Source organism: Jaculus jaculus, chromosome 3, assembly GCF_020740685.1.
Source record: "Jaculus jaculus isolate mJacJac1 chromosome 3, mJacJac1.mat.Y.cur, whole genome shotgun sequence".
Classification (NCBI taxonomy): domain Eukaryota; kingdom Metazoa; phylum Chordata; class Mammalia; order Rodentia; family Dipodidae; genus Jaculus; species Jaculus jaculus.
This window is the reverse complement of record NC_059104.1, coordinates 123,413,718-123,440,355: the sequence shown is the minus strand read 5'-3', so window position 1 is coordinate 123,440,355 and position 26,638 is coordinate 123,413,718. Positions and strand designations below refer to the sequence as shown.

Sequence of the window (26,638 nt, the reverse complement as noted above, 5' to 3'; positions counted from 1 at the left end):
GTACATAGTGAAGAATAAAGGAGAGGTTAAAGAGGAGAGGGGCAGGGAAGGGAAGGAAAAGGAAGGGAGGGAAAAGGAGGGGGAGGGGGGATGATTTAGAGTGTTTCTATTGTGTGAGGAGAAAGCCAGGATTATTTAAGGCCCCAGAGCCTGGAATAAAAGGATCCCTGACTTCACCCAGGTGCAGGATTTGCTAGATCAGGCATCTTCCTGGCTGGGGCCTGCCACCTCCCAACAGCCCAAGGCTGGTTCTTCTCAGCCCCTTGGCAGAGCTGCTCAGCAGTAGTGTGATTAGCAAATTTAAAGCTTCCTCGCAAATCACTTAAAGATGCTGCTGTGCTTCACCATCTAATGTTTGTGAGGCCCAGCTCCAAATTTAGAGTCCATTTTATTATTAGAATGATATAAACTGTCCACGAAATGATGCACTGTGGAAATACAGACAGCAAAGTTGTTTAGACTCGCATATGTTACTGCCACAATGAGGGCCAAATACCCTGGGGGGGAGTTTCTGCCATCTCGATTTAAGAAATCTATTTGCCGTTTTTACTGTCTCAGCAGTATATGTAAATAAAGGGTTGTTATAGTGCCATAATTCCCCAGTGATGGGCAGTGACTATACTTCAGCGGTTCTATAAACCAGCCCATTATGACAAGTCATGGCCAGTTTTTCACCAGGCAAAACAATCCTACTCGTGTGAGCCACAACCAATATATAAAAGGAGCATATAATTAAATTGGGTTGAAATAGAACACCACTCCATGTCAAATCCCGGGTACACAGCCACAAATTGTAACGTACTTTTAACGATGGCAGGACGATGTTTTTCCTGGCAAAGCTATGGTCTTCCACAATGGGCTATCTTTAAAATAATAATCATCACTGAACAAAGGGAAGAGGCCATGGAATCTTGCTCAGCAGGGTGCATTTTAATTACCATAAACTCTTTACCTAAGGATTCAGTACAGGTATGTTCCTGAAGTAAATGGTTCTAGTACCAAGTACAGGAATTACTGGCATGTGCCATCATACCCAGTTTATGCGGTGCGGGAGATTCAAGCCAGAGCTTCCTGCATGCTAAGCAAACATTTACCAGCTGAGCTGCATCACCAACTGCCTATCCCTCTCTCTCTATTTAATTGAATCTCTCTTAGCAGAATTTTAACATGAAGGGCCCACTTGCCATACACATTCTCTTTGGTCTAAAGTTTGTCTCTTTCCATCCCAAGGGGTGGCCTTACCACATAGCAGACTACATGTAATCCTGTTCCCTACTACGATGGGGTGAAAGTGAAGTCTCTTGTCAGGTTCTGTCTCTTCTTTATACCACACGGGCTTATGCTTTGACTAAAATGAATATAACATCCTTCCTTACCTCTGTCTACTCTATTCCTTTCTCTCAGGCCTACTCTGCTGAGGCGAAGGGGTATAGCAGGGGCAATTCTCACCTCCTAGGTTATTAATAATCCTGGTCCAACCAGTGGTTCTAATCTCAGAGGATCCTGGACTGTTGTTCCAGGTGGAGAAATTTCACCTTACCAGAAAGTCTAAAAGGACTCCTCTTGCTTCCTGAGCAAACAGAAGTTTGGGGTTCCTCTTCTGATTTGTGCAGAAGCACCTAAGGGCTTCCTACCTGTAGAGACAAGGCCTTGAACTCTGAGGAAAGGAGATTGAAAGTCTATTTCCTAGCTTCTACTTTCTGTTCACAACACAAGCATTTTTGCCAACTCCTTGTATCCTACCTAAAAATTCCCTTTTGCCAAAATTGGGTTGAGGTGCAAGAAAGGAAAAGAGCTGACAATTTTATCTCTACATCTATGAAGCTTTTCATTTAATCATAAGATTGCTTTCGAGTGGTAATTTTAAAAGCATGGTAAGACCCAGTCTTTAACAATAGAATACTCATTCCATTAGAAATTTCCTCTGGCTTCCAGGGAACCCTGATCACAGAGACATACCCTTGGGTCTTCAGATCAAAGGCTATGATCCAGACTATATTGGAAAAGGAAATAGGTTAGAGAAAGAAGAATGAGGTTCTGAAGAGGCGACCCCTTACACATGACAGTATTGGAGAAAGGTATTTATTTCAACAGCGTCTGCTGTTCAGACCTGTGCTATGAGTTACTCTAAGACCCCAGAACATATATTAACACAGTCATCACCTTGACCACTAAAGAACACTTGAGGACAGGTTGAGGGATCCCTGGTGATAGACTCCATTCTCAAGATATGCCTATCTTCATTGTTCCAAGAATATTCATAATCTTTCAAGTTGAGAACACACAGCAAGAAACATTTTCTTTTAAGATTCCTCTTCCAACTATTTGGAACCCGAACAAACCCTTGACACATGAGTTAAGGAGCTACATCTACCAGCCTGGAATGACATGGTCAGCGATTCTGACCAAACTCCTAAATCTGGCTACCCAATAAGTGAGCCATAGCACCCCAGGGGAGTCACAGCCCAGAATGCTGACTTATAATAAGAGTTGAAATGTGACCATGAACCAACCACAAAAGGAAGGCTCTCTCATGGTGATGCCTCAAAATTATATGTATTTCATAAACACAGCCTGGAAATAGCAGCCACCATGGAGAAGAAACAGCCAGGATCTTTTATGACCCCTACATTTCCAGACCCATTAGGCAGAACCATCCCAGGGTGCTCCACAATCTGAATCAGATTTGTTCTGTTCTCCACACCTTATCATACTCAGCTCAAACCCATTATGGGGATAAGCAGCTGAAGATAACTTATGATTTGGTGTACCAATTTACCAATCTACCAAGCCAAAAATAGTCATTTAAACATGTTTTCATGAGACTGGAAGCCTGAATTCTGAAATTAAAGTTAGGTAAATTGTTAGTAGTAAGAGCTACTATTTGTTAAACTTTTACCATGTGTTTAGTACTGTGAGGCATGCTTACCTTATAAATGCTGAAGTGCTGAGACAATTAATTTCCACAATTCATTGATAGCAGTACTATTCTTCTCTACCAGCTACCCATCCCATTTTATAAATAAATAAGCAAGCCAGTTGAATAATAAGCCTGATATTGCATAGCTACTAAAGTGATGTAGTCAGGATTTGGCTCAGGTGTGGAATTCTCCAGCCTTTACCTTGCCCCTTGCTTTACATAAGTGTGATTCAAGGACAAGCAACATCAGCATCACTAGGAATTTTAGAAAGATAACATTTCAGGCTAGAAAGATGGCTTAGTGGTTAAAATGCTTGCCTCAAAAGCCAAATGACCCCAATTTGATTCCCCGGGACCCACATAACGTCAGATATACAAGGTGGCATGCGTGTCTTGAGTTCATTTGAAGTGGCTAGGGACCCTAGCACACCCACTCTCCCTCTGTCTGCCTCTTTATCTCTTTCTCTCTCTCTCTCTCTCTCTCTCTCTCTCTCTCTCTCTCTCTCATAATAAATAGTTATTGTTCGTCTTTTTTTTTTAAAAAAAAGGGAAGATAGCATCTCCGATCCCACCATAAAACCACTGAGTCAATCTGTACCACAACAAGTGCCACAGAGGGTACCCTGATTTCTCTCCCTGACACTGAACTACCCTGGAGCCTGGAAATTTTTTCTAGTTCTTATTTTTCCTCATATTGTAGATGGGAATTCTCAACTCCGAGGTGGACCCATCACCCAAGCACCTTCTTCAAATGAGGCCTTGTTTCATAACAGTCTCTTGATTCATTAAAAAGGAAAATCTAGTTACTTGTCTCTATCCTTCACTGTATATATCAAAAGAACCTGCTGCTGGGGAACCCAATCATATTTGTGAACTCTTGAACTTATTACTGAGAAATAAAAGATGAGGTGGGGGAGGGGACAAAACATGCAAAATCATAATCTACAGGAATTCAGGCACCTCTTTTAACACGTTTCCAAAGTAGATTACATACACATGCAACTTTGAGAATCGCTGACATTCAGGAATCCTGGTAGTTCTGTATTTGCAAAATGCAAGCCAATGAGTCCCAGGAGAAATAAGCAGATGTGGGACCTTCAGGAGCTAAAAGTCAGATAAACAAACAGCCTTTTTAGAAGAAAAGTTGTTTCATATAAAGATGGAACATCACCCCCTGTCAGAAATTTTGCATTGCCCTGACAAAATAAATCAAAGACAAAAATAATAGTGTCTGTCCAACTCATTCTAAGCAACATAAATATTTTGCCAATCAAATTGTATGAGTGGACTCTTGGATGTCGTAAACAGTTAGTACTAGAGGTGTTCTCAGCGGCACAGTCCCTCGTGCCACGCTGGGCCATGTTTTATTGTGCATTTTGTGTCCCTTACTTGCAGATTCTGGGTAGGTTCAGTACATCAATCCTAATTAAGTGTAGTAGTGCTGAGCTCTATGCAGAGTCCTGGGCACCATGAACATGTGGTACTCTGTGAACATGTGGACTCCCTCTGCTCAAAACTGAAGGAAGGGGACGGAACCCGATCCCAGTGTAAGTTCTTCCCACTGTCCACTGGGCAGAGGCACAGGAAGGGAGAAGCTAGCCTGCCAGAGAGATTAACATTCGGATGCATTTTTCAGCTTCTGTTAAACTTTTTCCTTTTCAGGGTGACTTTCTTATAAATACCGAATAGATTTGTTTTTTTTGTTTTTCTTTCGTGCCTTGGGAAATCCTCACAGTAACTACCTTAATAATGATACACAGTAACAGAAAAGCTTAGACCTCTCAGTTACATGAAGATACAAAAGAAAACACCAGAAGATACAAATCCACTATGTGTCTAATATCGCTAACACATTAAAGGCTTCCACATCCTCAAAGAAACTGTTAAAGGCCTGATTCAATATACAACATATGAAATGTGAGGCAGATTTCCTGAGGAGCAGTATAATTACCACCTTCAAAACTTTTCATTTTACAAGGACCAAAGGCATTGCATGTGCCCTGGTGGCAGAAACAGAGAGGTCAAAGTGACTAAAAGTTGAAATGGAAAGGTACTGGAAGAGTCCACTTGTGATTAGCATCTCACCTGATAAGGTGTCCTCAAGATTGCCCACATTAACTAGAGCCTGAGTTTTTCCCTGGAGGTACTCAGCCGCAAAGAATGAAAACTCTGCGTGCCTTCTCAGCTATTAGGTTTACAGCAACAGGGAGGTGGAGCTGACTTTGGAATCTATAGCAGTCACAATAATTCTAAGAAAACATCTAGTGTTCTCATGCTACACAGAGCTTCAGAAATCTAGAAACCGTGGTGCTCCCTCTGAAGTGAGTGTTCATGGTTATCATTATTAGAAGGAAGGCAAGTTCTTGGAGGTCAGACATCTCAGCTGTGGCCACACGCAGCTGATGAGCAGCAGCCAGGACTGAGCTCTATATACAGCACCTCACTACGCATCACAGAGTTTCTTTCAGTTTCTAAATGAAGTCCACAACTCAGCCAGCATGTTGGCAGATGCAACTCCAGATCCGAAGCACTTGCTGCTTGTGTCATTATTTCTACCCCTGTGCATCAGACAGTATTCTCCTTATCAAGGCCATTAAACCAGCGCACAATGATGCTCCCCAACACTGATGAACAAGGCAGAGGGCTGAGGCCATTGCTTGGATGAATCAGTAATAAAATGACAACTGAGTCAAAGGATTAAGGCAAGAATTATCTTGATTACTCACTTATGCAGCCAAAATTCACTCTCCAATTGCACATTGCCATTCTCTTTTTGCATTTAATTGTTTTTGCATGCTCTTCTTTGAGCATGGAAAGGATAAGACACTAAAAGTTTGCCTGGATGCAGATTTCAGAGCCATCTGCATGTCCTATAATTAGGACTGTAAACAGAACACAGATTTGTGAGGAAGTCCTAAGAATACACTTCTCATAGCTCGAACAAATATATGAGGAGTAAGAGGTGATGGTGTTTGTTGTGCATATTTCAGTCCTGGTAGGACCATTTCCCTTTTACAATCTGAGAACTGCTATGAAGTACATCTGCTCCTCACTGACATCCATAACCATGAGAGAACCATCCCACTTAGGCTTTGATTTTCTTATTTATTTTATTTTAGTAGCAATGTTATGTAGTTGTTATAAAAAATTAAATGAGATATATTTTATAGAAAATATTAGAGCTTTTCCTGTCTCATAATAAGCCATTTTTCTGTTTAATGTTTCCTTATTTGATACTCTTCTATCCAAACAAAATCCACTTTGGGTAAGGCTTGACATTATGCAATCATATTGTTTTCTTTTAAATTTGCCACAACATTAGATACTGTTTATATCAAATAATGTCTGGATATCTCTGAAATTTGTGTGTGTGTGTGTGTGTGTGTGTGTGTGTGTGTGTGTGTGTGTGTGTGTGTTACAGTAACATATGGGAATGCTCGGGATGAGTAGAAACATATTATGCTATGCACTTATTATTTAATGATTATTTGGCTCCCACAACGAGTATCTGTTCTTGTCTATCTTACTAGATCAGCCTTTGCTTCTTGGAAAACTCTGGGACATTATTACAACTCTCTCTAATTCTCTCTCTCATTTCTAAGAAGTAACTAGCTCTCATTCACTCAGATAAGTTCTAGTGCCCACATAGTGTTATAGAAATATCTGAGAATCAGCAAACCTAGATTCAAATTCAAACACAGTCACTGACTCACTCTATCCTTGAACAAGCCACAGCAGTGTTCCCCTGCCCCATAGGGTAGAGGTGCCTCTTCTTCCTCCAAGCATTGTTTTGTTCACTACAGAGAGACTAGAAGTGATTTTCAAAACACTAATGCTCTAGATCAGCTGTTATTATTATGGCAGACTTATTGATTTACAAATTATTAATAATAGGCTCTATGTCAGGATAATGAGATAATAACCCTATGTGATAGCAGGTTAATTTTGATAAGCAAACCTTCCACAGAGAATGAATTATAATGTTCTTACTTCATTAAAACAAATCTGAGTGTTTTTTTTTAATCCAAATGCTTTCCACTCACATTAAATTAACATAAAAACTCTTCCAAAATTAAATGTCTAAAAGCAGATTTGTTCCCTGGGGCCTCTGCTCCTGTCTTCTTGTCTTTTAGTTTGATCCTAGACAGTTTGCCTCACTTCATGATAACAGAGAAATGCTTATAGGGAGTGTAATAACGTGCAATGTTAGCAACAGTCCAGGGCTCTGATCAGAGCAAGATTCTGGTGCCAGACTGTCTGGATTCAAGTCTACACCAACTTTGTAACCATGAGCAAATAACCGTTTCTTGAGCCTTGCTTTCCGTAACTTGAAAGGCCTCCCTGTCTTTGAATCCCTAGTGCTGTCATCAGCTCTATTTCAGGTGTGTGCTGGTAAACCACCACTATAAAAATATAGGCCCTAATTTGGAGGGTGTTATGAGCTCTGTGGTATGACTACCCACACCATGTTTGGTACTGCACTACCACTGGTTGAAAATCTGGCCTGCCTGACTTCTTAATATTTGGGGTTCAATGTTCATGAACCTTATGAGTGAACACCAGCTATTAAGAAGCACTCAGCCCATGTGGACAACTGCATCCATCAAGCTAACTGCTACATTAAGCAGTACTGGATGCCCCACAGGAAAAACGACAGTAACACAACAAAGAAGGAAAATGTACATGAGTGCAAGAGCAGCTGAGGCATGTCTTGTTTGGAATTCTGATTTTCCAAGGCACAGGCATAATGACAGTGATTAAATAGCCCTTATTTTCAGACACTCCCACTCCCCCTCTTCCACAAAGAACTGCTTCTGACACATTATACTTAAGAGACTATCAGAGGCTGTGACCTTAAATGAGCCTATCCCTGCCTTTCCTCTCTCTCCAAACACAGGTGTGTGGTCTCCAGCATATGGCTGTTCCACTATGCCCTTTGGTCTAAAAAGAATCTAAACTATCCTCACAGTTTGCTCTGTCCCAAAAGACATATCATCCTGACCAAGACCTAGCCACAGCACTTTCCTAATCCCAGATGCTTTCGGCCACTCCTGATTCCATTAACATGAGCAACTTTGAAAATGGGAAAGAGTAACCTTACATTATGTCAGCACAGTTTGAAGCAAGCAAACTTTGTAGTACTGTTTCCTGCCCTCAGGCACCATGCTAGCTTCTTTCAGAAAGTTTGCATCAACAGTGCAGATCCAGGAAAAAATCCATGGCAGCATAAGTCACTTCAGTCCATGGATTTTTAACTGCCTTTCATCTGTAACAATGAAGCTACACAACACAAGCATCAGTCACCAGCCATGTGGACAGCCCAAGACCCCCACAAGGAAGAGTGAAGGTGGTTCTCCACAGCTTTGCAAAAGATGGTCAATGAGGAAAGCATCACCAGCCCCTTCAACATAAAGGTGGCAGCTTCCTGCCACAACCCAATTACGATGGAAGTAAAGGTGTTTCCATGCCATAAGTCCACAGAAGGGAGGAAAATGGGCCAGGAGGCAATACCAACACAGGTGAGAAGTGAGAGACCTGGGAATTAAGGAAGATGGAAAAGAAACCTTGGTAGAAGGGAATGCTGGCAACAAAAGACTCAGGAATTCAGCTGCACTCACTTCTAAAAGGAAAGTGGTAGAGAGGTTATTAATCATTTTTTCATTTACCTTTTCAGAATACCTGAGGTTGGGAATAAATAAAATAAGTTTAGCTCTTAGTTCTACATGTTCTAGGTCATGACATTGCCATGGTTTGACTCTAGTAAGGATTCTGTAGAAAGCGGCATCTCACTGTACATATGTGATAGAAGGAGAGATCACACAGCAGATAGAAGACAGGATACAACTGGAACTATGAGAACTTCTTTATTCTCCTAATAGCCTACCAACCTTTTACTGTGCCCCACTCTTAGAGGCCTTACCAGTTCAACATCCACACACACGAGACGAAATCTCCACCACCTATAGGGACACACTAAGGTCATATGAAAACCTTAGCATGCATAAAATAACAACCAGCCAAAGGCTATTTAAGAAAGTGGTAGATAGAACCAGTGTGGATATCTACCTTCTCTCTAAAGAGCCAGACTATAGCTCCCCACAGCCTCACAAAGCCTTCATGGTCTAGGGAACCCCCAAAATTGACATAGAGCTGTACAGGGGTGGGGCTGAAGTAAGCATAATGTGCTTACTGGAAAGGGAAGCCCTCCACAACTCTTCCCCACCACCAAGGCCTCCAGCATTGGGCTCTACCCCTGGCAGGTGAGCCAACACCAAAAGGACTGTCCCTACTTGACAATTAGTGAGCCCCACTCATTTACTCAGAACTTCCCACTTTATGTCCAGCTTTTTAGTTCCCTGATCAATGAGGGTAAATTGTAAGTGAGGGTTACCACATAAATGAGAGAATCCTCTAGTTTAAAAGACAGAGAATGTATTAGAGTTGCCCAGAGAAAAAGAAAAAGAATATGTGTGTGTGTGTGTGTGTGTGTGTGTGTGTGTGTGTGTGTGTGTTATAAAAGAGGGAGGTTGATATTTTTTATGGAATTCACTCACATGACTTGGGGGCTGGCAAGTCTGAAATCCGTAAAGGCAGATGGCCTGGGAGTCCATGTAAGTAAGCATACATTTTTCAGCATTGAAGTAAAAAGTCATGCAACAGGCCAGTGGGCTGGAAACCTGGGCAAGATTCCTTAAATATTGGTTTTAAATTAAATTCTTTCTTCTTCTTCTGGCTTTTACTTGAATGATCAAGACCTACCCACATTATGGAAAGTAACATGCTTAACTTACAGGCAATTGATTGGAAATATTAACACCTCCACAAACACCTTCATGGCAGCATCTAGACTAGTGTTTGGCTAATAAGGCACCAGTAACCCAATTACCTATCTGGGTTGAAGTATAAAGCTGTTTATCACAGAATCAAAAAAGAGAAAGAAAGAAGAAAGTAACTTAAAAGAAACTTTGCAGGCATACAGTTTTTTAAAAAAATATTATTAATATACTCTTTCCTCAGAAAGATAAGATTATATATAACACAACACAGGAGCTGATATTATATATTAACAAAAAGAAAAGAAGAAAAATCTCAGTGACAGAAAAGAGTTATTAAAAGATGGCAACATAAATGAAAATCTCAAAAAGTTCAGGATACAAAATATTCTCAGAAAGTAAAGTAAGGTATATGAGAACAAAAAGATGAAAGCTTGATAAAGCTACAAGATAGTCTGAACTTCAGAATCAAACTCTAAAAGTTCCATAAAGACACAGCACAGAAAACAACAGAAATTTTCAATGAAATAATTTTAAAAATAACTATCCTAAAGTTAAAAGACAACTTTCTAGATTGCAAGAGCCTACTGAGTACCCAGGAACAGCTGAAGATAAACCCACATTAAATTATATCACTGCAAAATTTGGGGCAAAAAAGATGGCTTGTATTGGAGAGAAAATAATCTAGTCACTTTGAAACTTCAGATAACAAAGTGAGTTTGGATTTCCCAAAAGCAACTTAAAGAGAATTGCTTAGAATTCCCTATGCAACCTAACTCTCAGATGCATAGGGGTTTAACCATGCAAGTTCTTATCAGAATTTTCCCCCATAAATTCTTTCACTGGAAGCTACTATAGAATGACTTCTATCGAAATGAGAAGTTAACCAACAGGCAGCAACATGAATCCAGAAACTGAGCTGCAACCCAGGAGAGGGGACAGGCTGGATGGCAGATCATCTATTCATAGCTCTTCAGTGAGTGAAAATACAAGCTACCATGTACAACTCAAGACAGAGAGACCAAGAGATGAAGAGTCTAGAGCTGAATTTAAATAAGCATGCAGGAAAAGGGCAATCCAAAATTCAGGGCAATCTTTAATTTATGAAGAAAACATTGTGTATGAAAATAAAAATTATGGGCTGAAGAAATGGCTTAGTGATTAAGGTGCTTCCCTGAAAAGCCAGAGGGCCAAGGTTTGGTTCCCCAGGGCCCACGTAAGCCAGATGCACAAAGTGGAGCATGCATCTGAAGTTCGTTTGCAGTAGCTGAAGGCACTGGTGCACCCATTCTCTCTCTCCACCCCAGAAAATAAGTAACTAAAAATATATTTAAAAAAAAATAAAAATCACAATTCACTAGGCAGCTTAGATATAAAGAGCATTTCATAGTTATTAATATAAGCACTGGTTGTTTATTTAACAAAATTCAAAATATTACATTATATTGGGAGGTAGGGTCATTAGACAGGTCTTCTTATGTGGTAAGATTGATAGTTTGAAATAAAAGATACTGAGGAAAACATTTTAAAATGTTGAAGATTTACATAATCATAAAACAACAAAATTCCAAACAAGAAACCATTAAAATACTAAAAGGGATTCTGAGGTGACTCCTGAGGAAGTGTAATCTTTAATTTATAAAATAAAACTTACAGAACTATGTTTTCTTTAACACATGTATGCATAACTTCAACAACAACAACAACAAAATCTTGGTATTTTTAAAAAGGAGGGAAATGACCTTTAGTAATTTATTCATCCCTCCGCATCTGAGGAATGCATGGCACTGTTTCCTCTTAGAATCACACTTCACAGGATACTTGACATTCTCTACAGTGCAGATAGTAGAATACATTTCTTCATGTCAGGTTCATGATTAGGAGGCGAGACATATAAGAATGAGGGTCTTGCACAGGCAGCTGGGTAAAGACAGTGGTTCAAGGGCATGATTACGCCAGTCAGTGTGTCAGCTAAACTGACCTAGCCTCATCTTACTTGCTCTTCCTTCACTGTGAAAGGGCCAGGCAGGCTTTCAGTACTTGGCTCCTGAGAAAGAGGTCAGTCATAGGATGGGGTCCTGAGACAAGGGAGCATGGTTCCAATGGCAGATGTGTCCCATGTGGATCTGGCCGGTCATGCACAGTAATGGTGTGTTGGAAAATGCATTCCTCACCCCTCTCCCATCATGTTCTGCTCTTAGAATCTGTGCCTGCAGTTCTCACTCCTATTTTTGTATGTGGTTAATTAAGTGAATTTTTGTGGACTAACAAGGAATCCAACTTGTAACTTAGTATGTTTGTGGCAAAATGAGTTTCAAACAACCAATTTGTTAATCATCTTTGGAATTCGGTCCTTGCAAAAGGTAAAATTTCCATGACAGTGTTGGGTTTACACATTACAGCTGAGTCTAAGGACTCTGCAAGTCACACTGGCACCTATGGTTCATGAGAACTCTGTTTCCCCAGGCTATCAGTGTACCTGTCTCTCTCAGTTCACGGGCAGAAACTGTGAATCCGAGATCACAGCCTGCTTCCCAAACCCCTGCCGGAATGGAGGATCCTGTGACCCCATAGGAAACACCTTCATCTGCAGTTGTAAAGCTGGGCTCACTGGAGTCACGTAAGTCACAAGGTTCTTTCTATGCTTTTGTCATGAAGAAAACAAACCAGTTAGACAATTCATGGGGAAGTATTCATCACTTATGGAACAATCAGAAGGTGAATGTCCTGACCATATAAAGAATGAGGACTGAACTATTCATAGAGATCATTTCTGAATGGTGAGGATAGATTAATTTGTATGCTTACTTTGCACATTCCCACATTTTCATATGCTACAAATTCTATGCATCCCATAACTAAGAGGGCTGTAAATTGCCAAAATGTTCTCAGTGCCACCTTTTTTCCCAGAACAACTCTGAGGCATACTGAATAACTCTTTCCCCAGTACCCATTACTGCACTCTACTAACTACTGTTTTATCACCACTCTGAGAAACTAAACCTTACCTTTCCTTTGTAAATCCTTTCTTTTGTTGTTGTTTTCCTTCAAGAAATGTGTGAAAGTAAAGTGTTGGCCAAATAGAAGTGGGATGTTTTTAATTCTTAGTTAAAGGCCACTTTCGGCCATTCTCAATGGTCTTAGAAGTATATACGTGTAATCTCCAGCAAGTGATATTCTAATTACAATTCAGCCTCATGTATTCATTAGAGCAAATCTCCTGAGGACTTTACCAAGAAATTCTTAGCTGCTGCTGAATTGCTGGATATAATTTAAAGTAATAAAGCTGCATTTATTTTTAAATACTCTGTGATTCTAACTAATTTCTGGATGACCTGGCCCCAATCTGTTCAAATTAGGAACATTGGACTATGCTTTAAAAGGTGGATTTCAGGGCTGGAGAGATTGCCCAATGTTTAGAAGCAGCATCTTACAAAGCCTGATGGCCTAGGTTCAATTCTTCAGTATCTGCATAAAGTCATATGGACAAAGTGGCACATGTGTCTAGACTTCATATGCAGTTGGCAGGAGGCACTGGCATGCCCATTCATATTCTCTTTCTTTTTCTCTTTCTCTTTCTCACTTCCTCTCTTTACATCTCTCAAATAAATGCAAATAAAATACAAAATAAAAGGTGAATTACCAAAATTGTAGGTGACCAGGCCTTTTGGTGAACATATCAGAACAATTATGGATATTGAGAGACATGAAAAAGGAAAGGAGGTCTTTGTTTTCAGAGCATTAAAGTAAGAAAGAATCAGATTTAAATGCTTGTTTGTAGCTATTCTTAGAGTCATGAATTGTTTTCCAGAAAACAAAACTGATTTCATAACTTTTCATTAGAACCCTAGTTTTTTTACCTGAGAGTTTTCAACAGCAGTAGCCTTTGTCACAAGGACAGACTATGGAAGAGATGGAGTCCCACCCACACCACACATCCCCACAGCCTCACATTTCCACAGGGACCAGAAACTACTGTAACCATTAAAGAAAAAAGGAAGTTGGGGAAGCCTTATCAGGGGTGCATGGGCTCACAGCTCTTTGCATTCAGCTCTATAATTTCAAGAGCTTAGAGAACTTAAGTGGTTGGGGTACACTTGGGGCAAACCCATGTGGTAGCAAACCTGTCCAGAGCTGCTCTGGAGCTCTTTGTCACTTTGTTTTTCTCACTTATGTGAGCGTCCATGTGTTTCCCTGCAAAGTTGCTGGTATAGTTCATTGTGAGGTCCTATGCCAGCACTATTCCTGGTGAGGGACAGTAGTTTGCATAATGTGAGAAACAGGAACTATATGTCCTTTCTAAAATAGCACATTTTAAATTCTGGAGTGCACCTGGTGCAGATTTTGGAGATGAGTACCTTTTTTTAAATTTTTTTTTTGTTTTTTATTTATTTGTTTGAGAGCAACAGACATAGAGAAAGAGAAAGGGGGAGGGGAGAATGGGGGTGCCAGGGCTTCCAGCCACTGCAAACGAACTCCAGACACATGCGCCCCCTTGTGCACCTGGCTAATGTGGGTTCTGGGAAATCGAGCCTCGAACCAGGGGTCCTTAGACTTCACAGGCAAGCGCTTAACCGCTAAGCCATCTCTCCAGCCTGGAGATGAGTACCTTTTCCATAGCATCTGTTTTTTTTTTTTTCTTTCTTTCTTTCTTTCTTTCTTTCTTTCTTTCTTTCTTTCTTTCTTTCTTTCTTTCTTTCTTTCTTTCTTTGCTTACTCCTTCCCTCCATCTCTTCTCTTCCCAACCACCTTAGAGGACACAGACCTGGGAGGGAATACCTGTGTGCACAGTGATGACTAAGCACATTGAGTACAAACATGCCTAAATTCACCTCTGCCCCCCCCCACACACACACACATTTTTGCCCCGCATTCACTGTCTCCTCCAAGGGCTTCCTTCTCTTCTAAAGCTGACCCTTTATAGGTGCTCGGCACCCTGGTCCTGATGTTGGGAGGGGCTTCTGTGTGCTGTTTTGCTGTAGGTGCGAGGAGGACGTTGATGAGTGCCAGCGGGAGGAGTGTGAGAATGGTGGCTCCTGCGTCAATATGTTTGGCTCCTTCCTCTGCAACTGCACCCCAGGCTACGTGGGCCAGTACTGCGGCCTGCGCCCAGTGGTGGTACCCAACATCCAGGCTGGCCACTCTTACGTGGGCAAAGAGGAGCTCATTGGTATCGCGGTGGTCCTCTTCGTCATCTTCACCCTCGTCGTCCTCTTCATCATCTTCCGCAAGAAGGTCTTCCGAAAGAACTACTCCCGCAACAACATCACTCTGGTGCAGGACCCAGCCACGGCCGCGCTGCTCCACAAGAGCAATGGCATCCCATTCCGCAGCCTGCGCGCTGGTGATGGGCGCAATCTTTACCAGGAGGTGGGGCCCCCACAGGTGCCTGTGCGCCCCATGGCCTACACACCCTGCTTTCAGAGCGACTCCAGGAGCAACCTGGACAAGAGCGTGGATGCACTCGGTGGCGAACCCCAGGAGATGACCACCTTCCACCCCGAATCCCCACGCATCCTCACTGCCCGCCGCGGAGTGGTTGTGTGCAGCGTGGCCCCCAACCTCCCAGCTGTATCACCTTGCCGCTCAGACTGTGACTCCATCCGGAAGAATGGCTGGGACTCAGGATCTGAGAGTGAGTGGGAAACTGGGTTGGGTGGACTTTGCTGGCTGACGAGGTTGGGAGAAATGGGAAATGAAAGAGAACCTGCACACCGCGCACCCAGCATTCCCTGGCACATGTGCTGTCCTGGGGGTAGGCGCACAGGCCCTGAGAATTGCTCTTATCTCCATCTACAGATAAGGAAATTGAGGCTGAGAGGGTAACATCACATGCTACAGCCAGCTTTTAAGAATGTACTGGATGGTGCTACCCACCTGCTTAAAATCCTGCCCTACTGATGCTGTGAAAATGCTAGTTCTCTCCCACATACTCACCAAACTCCAGCCACGAGGACACGGAGGCTCTGTTACTCAGCACGCAGTGCCCTTTCCCAACCCAGGGCAGTTGCACCTAGGCTGTCCCCTGGGCCTACAGCCCTGCTATATGAGTCCAAAGGGGGACAGAATAACAACCACCTTACTTCTTCCACTACATCTGCCTGTGTTTTAATATCCTGTTTCATTGTCCTTACTCTTCACAGAACAAAACCACTTGTCAGCTCAGGAGGCAGGCAGTCTCTAGAGCCTATAATCTTCTCTATAGGACACCACTAGCCTCAAGCAGATAGCCCTGTAGCCATGGACTAAAGCATTCTGGGAGTATGTGGAATCCTGGATTAAAGACTGGAGGGGGTAGAGGAAGATTTCAGTTAGAACAACACTGGGAAAATGTTCTGGAGAAAGAAGGAAATCCAGTTGGAAAAAGAAACTGTGGTGGTACCCACCAATAACCCAGCCCTTTGAGGGGCTGAGGCAGAAAGATCATGAGTTCAGGACCAGCTTGAGCCACAGAGTAAGACTCATTCTCACAAAGAAAGGGAAGGTAGGGTGAGAAGGAGGGAGAGAAGGAGGAAGGGGAGCAGATAACTCGAGAGGATAAAACACAGGAAGGAAAAATAGTTGGAGTTAGGGCTTGGGACAGGGGAGGTTGGTGGGGAGTCTGTTGAATGTGCAGAGAGAGTGCTCACATTTACATCAACAGAGGTGCATATGTTCAAACCCATAAGTGGTATGATTGAGTTACATTCTTAGAAAATGGATCTAACAGATGCCCCCAAAAGGAATGAACATGATCTTGAAGGGAGACAGAGCGCCCCTTTAGCAGCCTCCAAGTATATAGCTGAGAAACAACGACTGTTTCCCAACCTAGCATCAATCTGAATTAGAGTATAGCAACTTCTGTCATGCCCTGACTTGTCATCGGGTCTTGTAGCCTTATATGCCAGCCAGAAAATGTCCTAGGTAGCTAGAGTTTCCAAAGGAGTTGGTTGCAGAGCTGTGGGATATACTGCTGTAGAACGAGGTAGATTTTATAAAGCCTTATATAGTGTCTTCATGGATGTGGAAGAAGGGTGAATTTCTAAAATATCATTTAGCAGGATTTCAGTAGGAAACCTCTGGAGGGGCCCTACCAGTCACAGGAGGTAGTGAGAGCAGTGTAGAGGAGGCATGCTGTGGTTCGTGGAGTGTCAATAAATTCCATGGCTCAGGAGCAAGATCAAGATGAGAGGTGATCATTGCACAGCATCTTTATGTAGCTCACTTGAAGGTATAGGAAGGTGAGAAGCAAGGGTAGAGATACATAATGGCCACACCAAACCTGCAAAAGGAGCTGGGAGATGCCTACATGAAGGCTGATGGCAGAAGGGGAGGGCAGGAACAGAGAAGCATGCTTCCCAGAAGAAGGGAGAGGCAATTTGACGAGCCAAGAGAGCCATAGGGTATCAGTGCAAGGAACTAGAAAACCACCAAGGAGAAACAAATGGGGGTTGAAAAAAAGGACAAAGAGTTGATGAGAATGGAGAAGTAAAGCCACCACTGCATTTGTCATGTCTGCCACAGCTGGATGCTGTTATACCACATGGGAACTACTGCTAATAGTCCATCCAATGCTGGAGGACTCCGGGCCAGTTTTCCCCATGCTGTTCCACCACATGAGTACCATTACCAGTAGTCCATCCAGCTGATGCACTTCAGGAATGAAGCAAGTCGCAAGGCCATGTAACTGCAAAGGACAGAGTCTCCCAGGCTTCAAGCCTGCACTCTTCCCCATGTTGCTCCTGGGAGGAGCTTGGGAAAGAAGAAGGAGGGATGTGAGAGGAAAAACATCTCCAAAGAGAGGGGTGCTAAGGATGAGATGTGTCCATTCTAATGCCACCCCAACAGGCCACCTATTAGTTTATTAGAGTGTAACAAATCTGTTAGCAAACAGGATCTTTTTTATTTATCAATGGAAAAAAGTTTTGAATACACAAAGAAGCTACTCATGGCATTGCAATCACTGGGCTAATCATCCATTACCTCTTTTCTAGTGTTCAGGGCTGAGCTCTAGGTACCTTGTCCTTTGCTGTGGCACATGGTTCTGTTTTGTGTTATGGTTATTGTGACATGTTTCTCCCTAGTGTCTCTCTCTCCACTTATACCAGTTATTTACCTAACTCAGCATCTTTCTGTGGCTTCAATACCTGAGGGCAAATGCAGTGCCCCCATGCCTGCTCCTGCCTTTGCCCTTTGTGGAAGGAACAGAGATTTTCATGGCCATAAAGAACAATGCTTCCCATAATCATCACAAGTCTGTGTCTCTCTGCATACTTATGCTCTATGGTGACTTGTAGCATTTTCTGGTTCATTCTTCCACCTCTGTTTCATGATCTGACAGCTTCATTTCTGGAATTTACCTCTGGCAAAAAGCTCACATTTTCCCCAAAAATTATTGTTGGGTTTTGTAGAACACATGTCTCTCCTTGCTAAATAAGGCAGAGTTAGCTGGCAGGACAATCTCTGGGCAAGTTTTTCATTTTGTACTTGACCAACTCATTTTTATGGCTGCTTTAAACTCCATCAGTTAGTAAGTAGCCCTACTGTGTGTATACATTTGTGTGTGTATGTGTGCATGCATGTGCATTGCACACATGTGCACGTGTGGGCAAACATGCATGTGCATGGGTGTGGGTGGATATCATGCATATGTGTGTGTGCATGTGTCTGCATGCATGCACATGTGCATTGGATGCATGCATTTTGTGTTGTATGTGTGTGTGAGTTGTTCTGGCTGCCTTTCTACAGCAAAAAGGAAGAACTATGTGATTCAGGGCAAAGTCACAGGGCTGACTGACCTCCTCTCAGACACAGGGCAGAGAACATTGTCATCCTCAAAAATGAGACGCCACTGCCCTCTAGAAGGCAGAATTGAAACTTCCATGCACTCCCCAGAGATGGAAACTGGGAGAAATGTAATGGTATTCTTGCCTATAAAATATTTATGCTCCTATTTTAAAAGTCATCTCATTTAACCTGGTGTTGACACCACAGGGTTTGTGCAATGATGTAAATTAAGTCTGCATGGCAAGGAGCAAGACTGCCACTTCGTCCTCCTTGCACTCTTCACTTGGAGGAGGGAACAGCTACTTTCGACTGTCAGCTATTTGGAAGCTCATTTAAGATGTGTTAAGGATTTCAAATCCATAATAAATCCCTTGATTGACAGACCTTTGCCCCCCATGGCACAATCAATTTTTCATTGTGGAGCTAAATTATTTTCTCAAAGCAAATGTAAAAGCCAGGAGAAGTGAATGGGGTTGGGGTGGGAGGAGCAGGACTGAGAGTGCATGAGGTAACCAGTGTCACTTCTGCTTTCTCTTTGCATGTCCACAAAGACAAAGGGGCTGATGACCCAGGAGAAGTGACCTGCTTTGCAGGCAGCAATAAAGGCAGCAACTCAGAAGTTCAGTCCCTCAGCTCTTTCCAGTCAGATTCTGGGGATGATAACGGTACGTTTTCCTCCTGTTCATGATAGGCTCTGTATCCATGCTGGGGACCATGACTAAGGTGAAGGGACTGTGCCTGACATTGTTTCTTCACCCGCTCATGGCCTGCTGAGTGTGCTCACTGACTTTATAATGGACTCTGTTGTTGAATGACATTGTCACAGCCACAGGTCTGAGCAGACATGAGGATCTGTGTCATGGGGACAGGGATTGACAATGTTCCTTGAGCCTCCAGAAGTGAATTCTCTTTTATTTGAATCATGAAAGAATTACCTCATTTTACAGCAAATAAGATGATTTATTTCTTTTCATTTTACTTAGGATCTCTTTTCTCTCCACTGTACATTCAACATCTTCATCATTAGAAATTAGCTTTGAAACAAGACTGTCTTCCTATAGAACCAGAGCATCTTGGTTCAGCTGAAACTACCCCTTGTAATTTGGGGTCATGGGCCTTTGGAGGCTTGATTAAAAACTGTGAGGTAGCTTCTTAGGAAAATGCCTGCTTCCCAGATTGCTGCATGAAAGACCTATTGCAACAGACTGCTTTGATAACTCAAATCTGGTCTCTTCATTTCCTGTGAGTGTGGGCTAATGGAGAGAGAACTAACTCTGGCTGAGGGCCGCTGAGTTGAGAAACCAGCTCTGGGAGATGAGTAATGAGGGAAGCAGCAGCAGTCACAAGAGAGTTAGTGCTCTCTATATGGTATTAAACCAAAAAATAATTTCATATAGCCATCCAGAAAGGCAGACAGCCTTCCCTTAGCCAACACCTTAGACCATTATTTTCCCACTGACCAGCAATTGCCAAAAAGGGGGCCTCTTGTTGATTTATGTATTCATTCAACACATGATCCGTTGTTGATTCCCTCCTCTATGCTGAGTCCTATATTGGGTATTTTGAATAGAAAAGTGCAAAATAAAAACTATACAGTCCTTATCTTCAAGATAAATCCAGTAACTTTTGAGCTTCAGGACCACAAGGAATCATAGAAAATTAAAGTAACCTACACACACACACACACACACACACACACACACACACACGCACACCAGATTTCTCCCATACCTTTGTCATCCCTGTATACTTCTGAGAAGTACAAAGTATTGGTGTATTTATCTGATAGGATAAAAAAAATATGTAACTGGATATCTTCAGAACATTCTCAGAAGGTCAAAGTCACAACCTCTAGGACTATTTGCCTTCATTCACCCTCCTTCCTCACCACCAGATAAAAGTTACAAGTTAAGTTACAGTTACCTTGCTTTTTTTTTTTTTTTTGTAAAACATCAGGATCATAGAACTTCTACCCCCAGAAAGCAGTGTTAACAATGGTGCATGTCTGTGGTTCTCCCAGGTTCTCAAGGTCATGGGCTAGTCTTTTCATAATCAACATTCTTGTTTGGCAGTTAGGGTTAGGATCTCCCACAAGTTGCAAACAACATCCATTACAGCACTACAATAGAACAGAGACTGCCTCCATATTCTGTTTGAGAGTCTAGATGCTACTTTCACTCTAGCCTTTAACAGGAGGAGATGGGCTTTGAGTTGATCTGCACTGTTGGTGGCATCATGTGAGACCATCAGATTTTAAAAGGTCATCTCCCATCACTGGTATTGGGCTTAGAGCAACATCCCTAATGAACAAGTGATTATCCCCAAAAATAGTGAGGCCTTCTTCCAGGAGACACTGGGCTTGCTAGTGAGTAGTTAGCATGAGCTTGAGCAGCCCCTGTCTTCCTAGACTGATTCAGCTGAGCCATGGGGTTCTGAATTGATGACAGACCCAGCAATCCCTGCCAATCATGCTTTTCAAGAGGCCTGCCTCAGACCTTGCTGCCCTTCTTTTCTCCAACAAACCATGGGACCCTCATAAATAAACACCATTGACACAGCCCTAAGGGACAGAGTGTGGGAAGGCTTTGGATGTGTATGTGTTGTGCCTTCATTGTCATTGTTGTGAGAAGTTAGCATGTGTTTAAAATACATAACTAACCTAAGCTGTCCTCCCCATCCCTCCTGTCTTGTCTTCTTTTCCTGCCAAAAGCATCCATAGTGACTGTCATTCAGCTTGTCAACAATGTAGTTGACACTATAGAGAATGAAGGTATTTACCGTTTTTCTTTTCTTTGTTAAAAGTTATCTTTTTGGAAATTTTGATTCCTGTTAATTTATAGAAGGGCTGATTTAATCAACAGAGGGTACATACAATAAAGTGGTAGATTCAAAGAAGATTCTGAATGTTTCTCTATGATCTGGAATAAATTTAACAGTTTTGAAAAAATACTGGTTCATAATTTTTAAAATATATGGGATGGGATATTTGCCTGTAAAATCCCTTCAAAATAAAAAGTACCCAGTTAATTGCAATCCAGATTAATATTACGTTCTTTCTTGCATTTTTTGAGTACTTACTGTGGACTGGGGATGCTTAATAAATCTTTGGAAAGTACAATATTATGGAATTAATTTATATAAGGTCAATTTTATTAGTGTCTTCATAAAATTATGTCATGATACAAATGAGATGCATGTCTTTATTTGCCTAAATAGCAATGGGGAGAAATTCTTAAAAGGCTAAACTCAGTCATAAGGAATAATTCTCTAGGAGCATTTTATTTCTTCTAAAATGTCTGCTTGATCTGTCTTCACCTGATGTGGATTGTTAGATTTACACTTCACTTTGTATTTAAACAGTGTCTGTCATGGACCAGGGACAGAACTACAACCGAGGTGATGCTGCCACCACCCCAGGATAACATTTCTTTTATGCACTTTCCATTGCTGAGCTCATTCTTTCCCCGTCCCTCCACTTCATCCCCTCCATCCTTTGTGATCTGACTTTAGCATGTTCTAAGTGTTTTGTGTGCAAAGCCTGGGAGCGGATAGCTCCACCTACATTCCTCCCCCTCCCTGTGAAACTCATCCATTTGCCCGCATAATCCCTTGCCTTGTGCAGCCAGTGTGCTGGGTGTACATGTCTCTGTGAGCACGCTGCCAGCTGACTCTGTGCGCAGCATGAGGATAGGAAAAGGTGGTGGGGTGGAGAGTAGTCCTCTTTTCCTTTAGTAGGCCCTTGCTTCCATCTCTCAGGACTTGTTGGGTGTGAAGCTACAGAAACCAACTGGTGGTGTCTTGCTGTCTCTAGGCCAGAGCATGGCTGGCTCTCATAGGCTCTCCTAAGGAGCATGTGCATGACCTTGGCTTCTTAGGTAATCCTGAACATTAAGGAGTGTATGGCAGGCCCATCTTCTGCTCCTTGTGCAGCCTTGCCCACCTCTAATCTGGAGGAAGTTAACTGGCCTTTTCCTCTCACAGCCTACCACTGGGACACCTCTGATTGGATGCCTGGGGCCCGGCTATCTGACATCGAGGAAGTGCCCAACTATGAGAGCCAAGATGGAGGGTCAGCACACCAGGGTAGCACGCGGGAACTGGAGAGTGATTACTACCTGGGAGGCTACGACATCGACAGTGAATACCCACCACCTCACGAAGAAGAGTTCTTAAGTCAGGACCAGCTGCCCCCACCCCTGCCTGAAGATTTCCCAGACCAATATGAGGCCCTGGCTCCCTCCCAGCCGGTCTCACTGGCTGGAACAATGAGCCCTGACTGCAGGAGAAGGCCCCAGTTCCACCCTAGCCAGTACCTTCCTCCTCACCCATTTCCCAATGAAACGGATTTAGGGGTTCCACCTGCCAGCTGCGATTTTAGTACTTTTGCAGTAAGCATGAACCAGGGCGCAGAGGTCACAGGCCAATCAGAGAGCATGTCTCTGTCCTTGCACAATTCCAGAGGCACCTCATCCTCGGACGTGTCGACCAATTGCGGCTTTGATTCAGAAGTAGCCATGAGTGACTACGAAAGCGTGGGAGAGCTCAGCCTCTCCACCCTTCACCTTCCCTTTGTGGAGACTCAACACCAGACTCAAGTATAAGGGACACAGCGTGGACGTTCTGCCCTGTTTGTTACAGACAGTGGAAGGAGACTGGCTGTGCTTGTGTCTCAGGGGAGAGGCGTCTGGAAAAGTGGCATCTCCCCCAAGGAATTCTTCACAAGTCACATGGTCACAAGCAAGCAAGCTTGATTAGGAGAGTGATGAGAGAAGGCTCAGAAATTGTTTCTGAGAGGGGAGAGATAATCGTTGCTGTGGGTACCTGTGTTCATGGTTAGAATGCAAAGAAGGGAAAATGAGTGTACGAAATTAACCAGGAGATCCTGAATGGTTTTGTGCATTATTGCACCCTGGACAGTATAAGAGCATCAGCCCTTGGCAGTATTAACACCCAGCAACGGAGAGGCATCCTTGCATGTAATGTTGAGCCAATGAAGTGAAAATAGTAGTGATGATTGTTGGAAAGTTAGTGTTTTAGGTGAAAGAAAGAGAAATGAACATTAAGCAAATAAGAAAATGGGCCAAAGCCTTTAAATTCACCTCTATTTTTTAAATAAGCTGCCCCATTTTCAGCTATAAAATTAGGTGTGAGTAACATATTTAGTATGCTCTTTTTTTTGTGTGTTAAGAATCCAATATCATAGAGTTGGGTTGTGTGACCTCTGAGAAAAATATCAGTGATGAGCAATAAATGACTTTTGGATTTCCATTTGGTGGGTGGGGGAGAAGGTTAATGTTTAAGCATTAGAAAGAATGTGATAATCGCATTTTTGTGTTCTCTGGTAAATATTCCCAGCCATATCTGCAATGGTAACATTGCTGTAGAAATTGACCTCTGTGCACATATTGTTCTCTAGGAAGAGACATTTGAAAACTTAAGCAGAAATCACACAAGTTTCAGGGAGGGGAGTGGGAGAAGTATGGTCCTTTCAAAGTTTTCAGCCTGGATAATCACAGTTCTTCATAATGCAGATAAAAGATGTGTATGCTATTCTAAACTGGTAGCATTATCATTATGAATACATTATGTTTTTTAAAAGAATTAGGTTAGTTAGCAATCATGTATAAACTAGTGTGTGTGCGTGGGGGGGACACGCGCACATGTGTGTGTGTGTGTGTGTGTGTGTGCGTGTGTCTGTGTCTGTGTGTGTCTGGGCCCATGTACATATGTGTGCTTGCACTTAGTAAGGCTGCTCTTGAGGAAAGCTGACTTGAAGCGTTTAGGAAATGGACCATGATGAAAATCGTGACACCAAGTATGGCTTACCTTCCAATTTCTCTGATCTCTTTGATGTTAAAGAAACACCAAATGCCATATTTTACTCCAATTCAGTTGACCTTATTTTGGTACTTCCATTTATATTAACTTAAATCAAGTGCTGTGCTTTTAAAAACAGTGTTTTATAATTTTCCAGAGCTAATTTCTATTTGAAAAATTTATAATATTAATTACACTTTGGGGTGTTTCTCCAAACTGACATGTGGGCTTTGACCACAACTTTCCAAAACTGACAATGCTCATCCCACCAGAAATATAATAACTGAAATCACAGAAGTTAAAGTTGACAAATGAAGTGACTTTCCTCTTTGGCTTCAACAGACCATGGCCACTCATGTGATGGCCACAGCACATAAATGCATATTTGCACTATCTACTTCATGAGCAAATCTGTGTCCACAGTTTTGGATGACATCTGACATTGGTATGTAAGAGGTACTATGTTGAGTCTGTGTGTCATACATTTAGATGTATTTATAGTTGTTTCAATTGTGTTTAATCTACTTACTTCTTTATAGGACTCTGTGTTTCTGAACATTCAAATTTAAAAATAGTCTCTTTTCTTCCCAAACTTCTTAAGTGGAGACTTGATGGGGTTTGGTTCTCAGGCTTTCTCCTCCTGTTTCCCAGTTAGACCTACTTGTGGAAGCATTATCCACGCTGGTCTAGAGAGCAGTGAACCTCGCTAAGACTGCTTCTAAGAAGAAAGTCTTTAGGTTTCTTTTTTTTTTCTTTAATGTAAGAAGCACATTTGTAAGAATCACAAAGAAAATGACAAACTAATGGTCCAGACTTGAATCACTGCTGCACTTTTAATAATGCTATGACATAAAAACCATCAAAGTAAAACCAACAATTCATTTCTTGCCCCCAGGAAATATTAGAGTAAGATTAATGCTGGTGAGTCACTCGTGCTTACACAGCATCTCCTCCACAGAGAATGCCTGCCTGACACAGTAATGAAGGCATAAATAGGCCCTAATGCAACTGAGAAGTTGCCAGAGAAATTCCTGCTCACCCTTTGCTCTGACCTACATAAAATACCTCTTTCTTCAGGATAGCGTCCCCTGATTCTCTGCAGGACAGCTCTGCAGCAAAGTATACCACAGAAAAGCATGAATTACATTTTCTGTAAACACACAATATCTCTTCACTTTCTTAAAAAAAAAAAAAAAAAGTAGATTTCCTCATATATTAGAAAAGGGTTTGCAGTCAAGCCAAGATAGAACAATGGTGGGGTGAGCATTGTTTCAATGAATGAAGGGCCCTTAAGATATCCTCATCCAGTGCCCATATTTTATAAAGGAGGAAAGATGCCCAGAAAGAGACATGCGGAAGCTCACACAGAAAGTAATGAAACAAGGACTAGACCCCTCCCTGGCCCTGTGTAGTCACTAATCCTTGTGCATGATATTGCGCACTGCTGGACTGCTTTCAATGTGGCAGCCACTTCTTCCAGGTGGATCCTGTGACTCCTCACCGTTCCTTCTTTAAAATATGCAAAAAATAAAACACATGGAGACTAATTTTCTGGAAGCCTCATGATCTTGTTTCCCTGTGGTGCCCCTGTGCCCTTACAAAATTCATACTTTTCTTTGGACAGTTATCACAATGCAGTTTTTGCCAAATGAATGTTTCTAAAATGGGGATGGGATGAGAAGTAATTAGATAAGTTATAACTAATGACAAGATTGATTTTACATAATATAATCTACCACATGCATTTTGGGTTTGGGGTTCAGTTTTGTTTTCTTCTGATACTTGTTTGCTTCTATCCCCTCAGCCGTGTTCCACCATGATGGAAAACATGAAAAATGTTTAAACGAATTATCATCATTCTGTCTGTCTACATGTGTTCTGGTTAGATCAAGAGTAACAGGACTGTTGGTGCTTGGCATACTAGAAACAGGAGCTATGGGGCAGTCAATAATGAATAAAGCAGGTGCTTAATTTATTCCCTTTCATTAAGAATATTTTGCTGCTGAGTCCCATATCATGTCTGATTTCTTTCTGCTTGCTCATGTCCTTCCCATTCACAAGATGCTATGGACAAACTTTAGGCACACAAATGGGTCAAGTCCATGCATTGAAGTTTAACCTGTCAGAGAGTCAGCAGGAAGGCCTTGAATGGGAATTTACCTGGAACTGCCCTTAGCAATCACTAGCACAGCTCAGGGGAAAAAAAAAAGTAAAGTAAAATATGTCTCCCATTGGCCTTCTACTGAGTTCCCAGCCTCACACTAATACCATGTCTGCATCATCAAAGTCCAGAGGACTGCAAAAAGACATGGCCAAAATAAATCATGTAGCCTCAGAAAACATTTCTGAGTGAAGTAATTTG

At 42.1% G+C, this 26,638-nt stretch overlaps 1 protein-coding gene across 7 annotated transcripts in view; it reads left to right on the top strand.

Moving 5' to 3' along the window:
• Fat3 (FAT atypical cadherin 3) overlaps positions 1-25,499 on the top strand; it is a 658,782-nt gene extending 633,283 nt beyond the window's left edge. For 5 of the 7 annotated variants that reach the window (XM_045144958.1, XM_045144957.1, XM_045144960.1 and 2 more), the window contains 6 exons: positions 12,160-12,313; positions 14,676-15,328; positions 19,011-19,124; positions 21,170-21,229; positions 21,820-21,855; positions 22,441-25,499. In XM_045144958.1, the coding sequence (XP_045000893.1) occupies positions 12,160-12,313; positions 14,676-15,328; positions 19,011-19,124; positions 21,170-21,229; positions 21,820-21,855; positions 22,441-23,060 (1,637 nt within the window). In that variant the 3' untranslated portion in view covers positions 23,061-25,499. The remainder of the gene's footprint in view (positions 1-12,159; positions 12,314-14,675; positions 15,329-19,010; positions 19,125-21,169; positions 21,230-21,819; positions 21,856-22,440) is intronic. The other 2 variants (XM_004661936.2, XM_045144959.1) reach the window with 1 other exon arrangement.
• Positions 25,500-26,638: the final 1,139 nt, after the last annotated feature.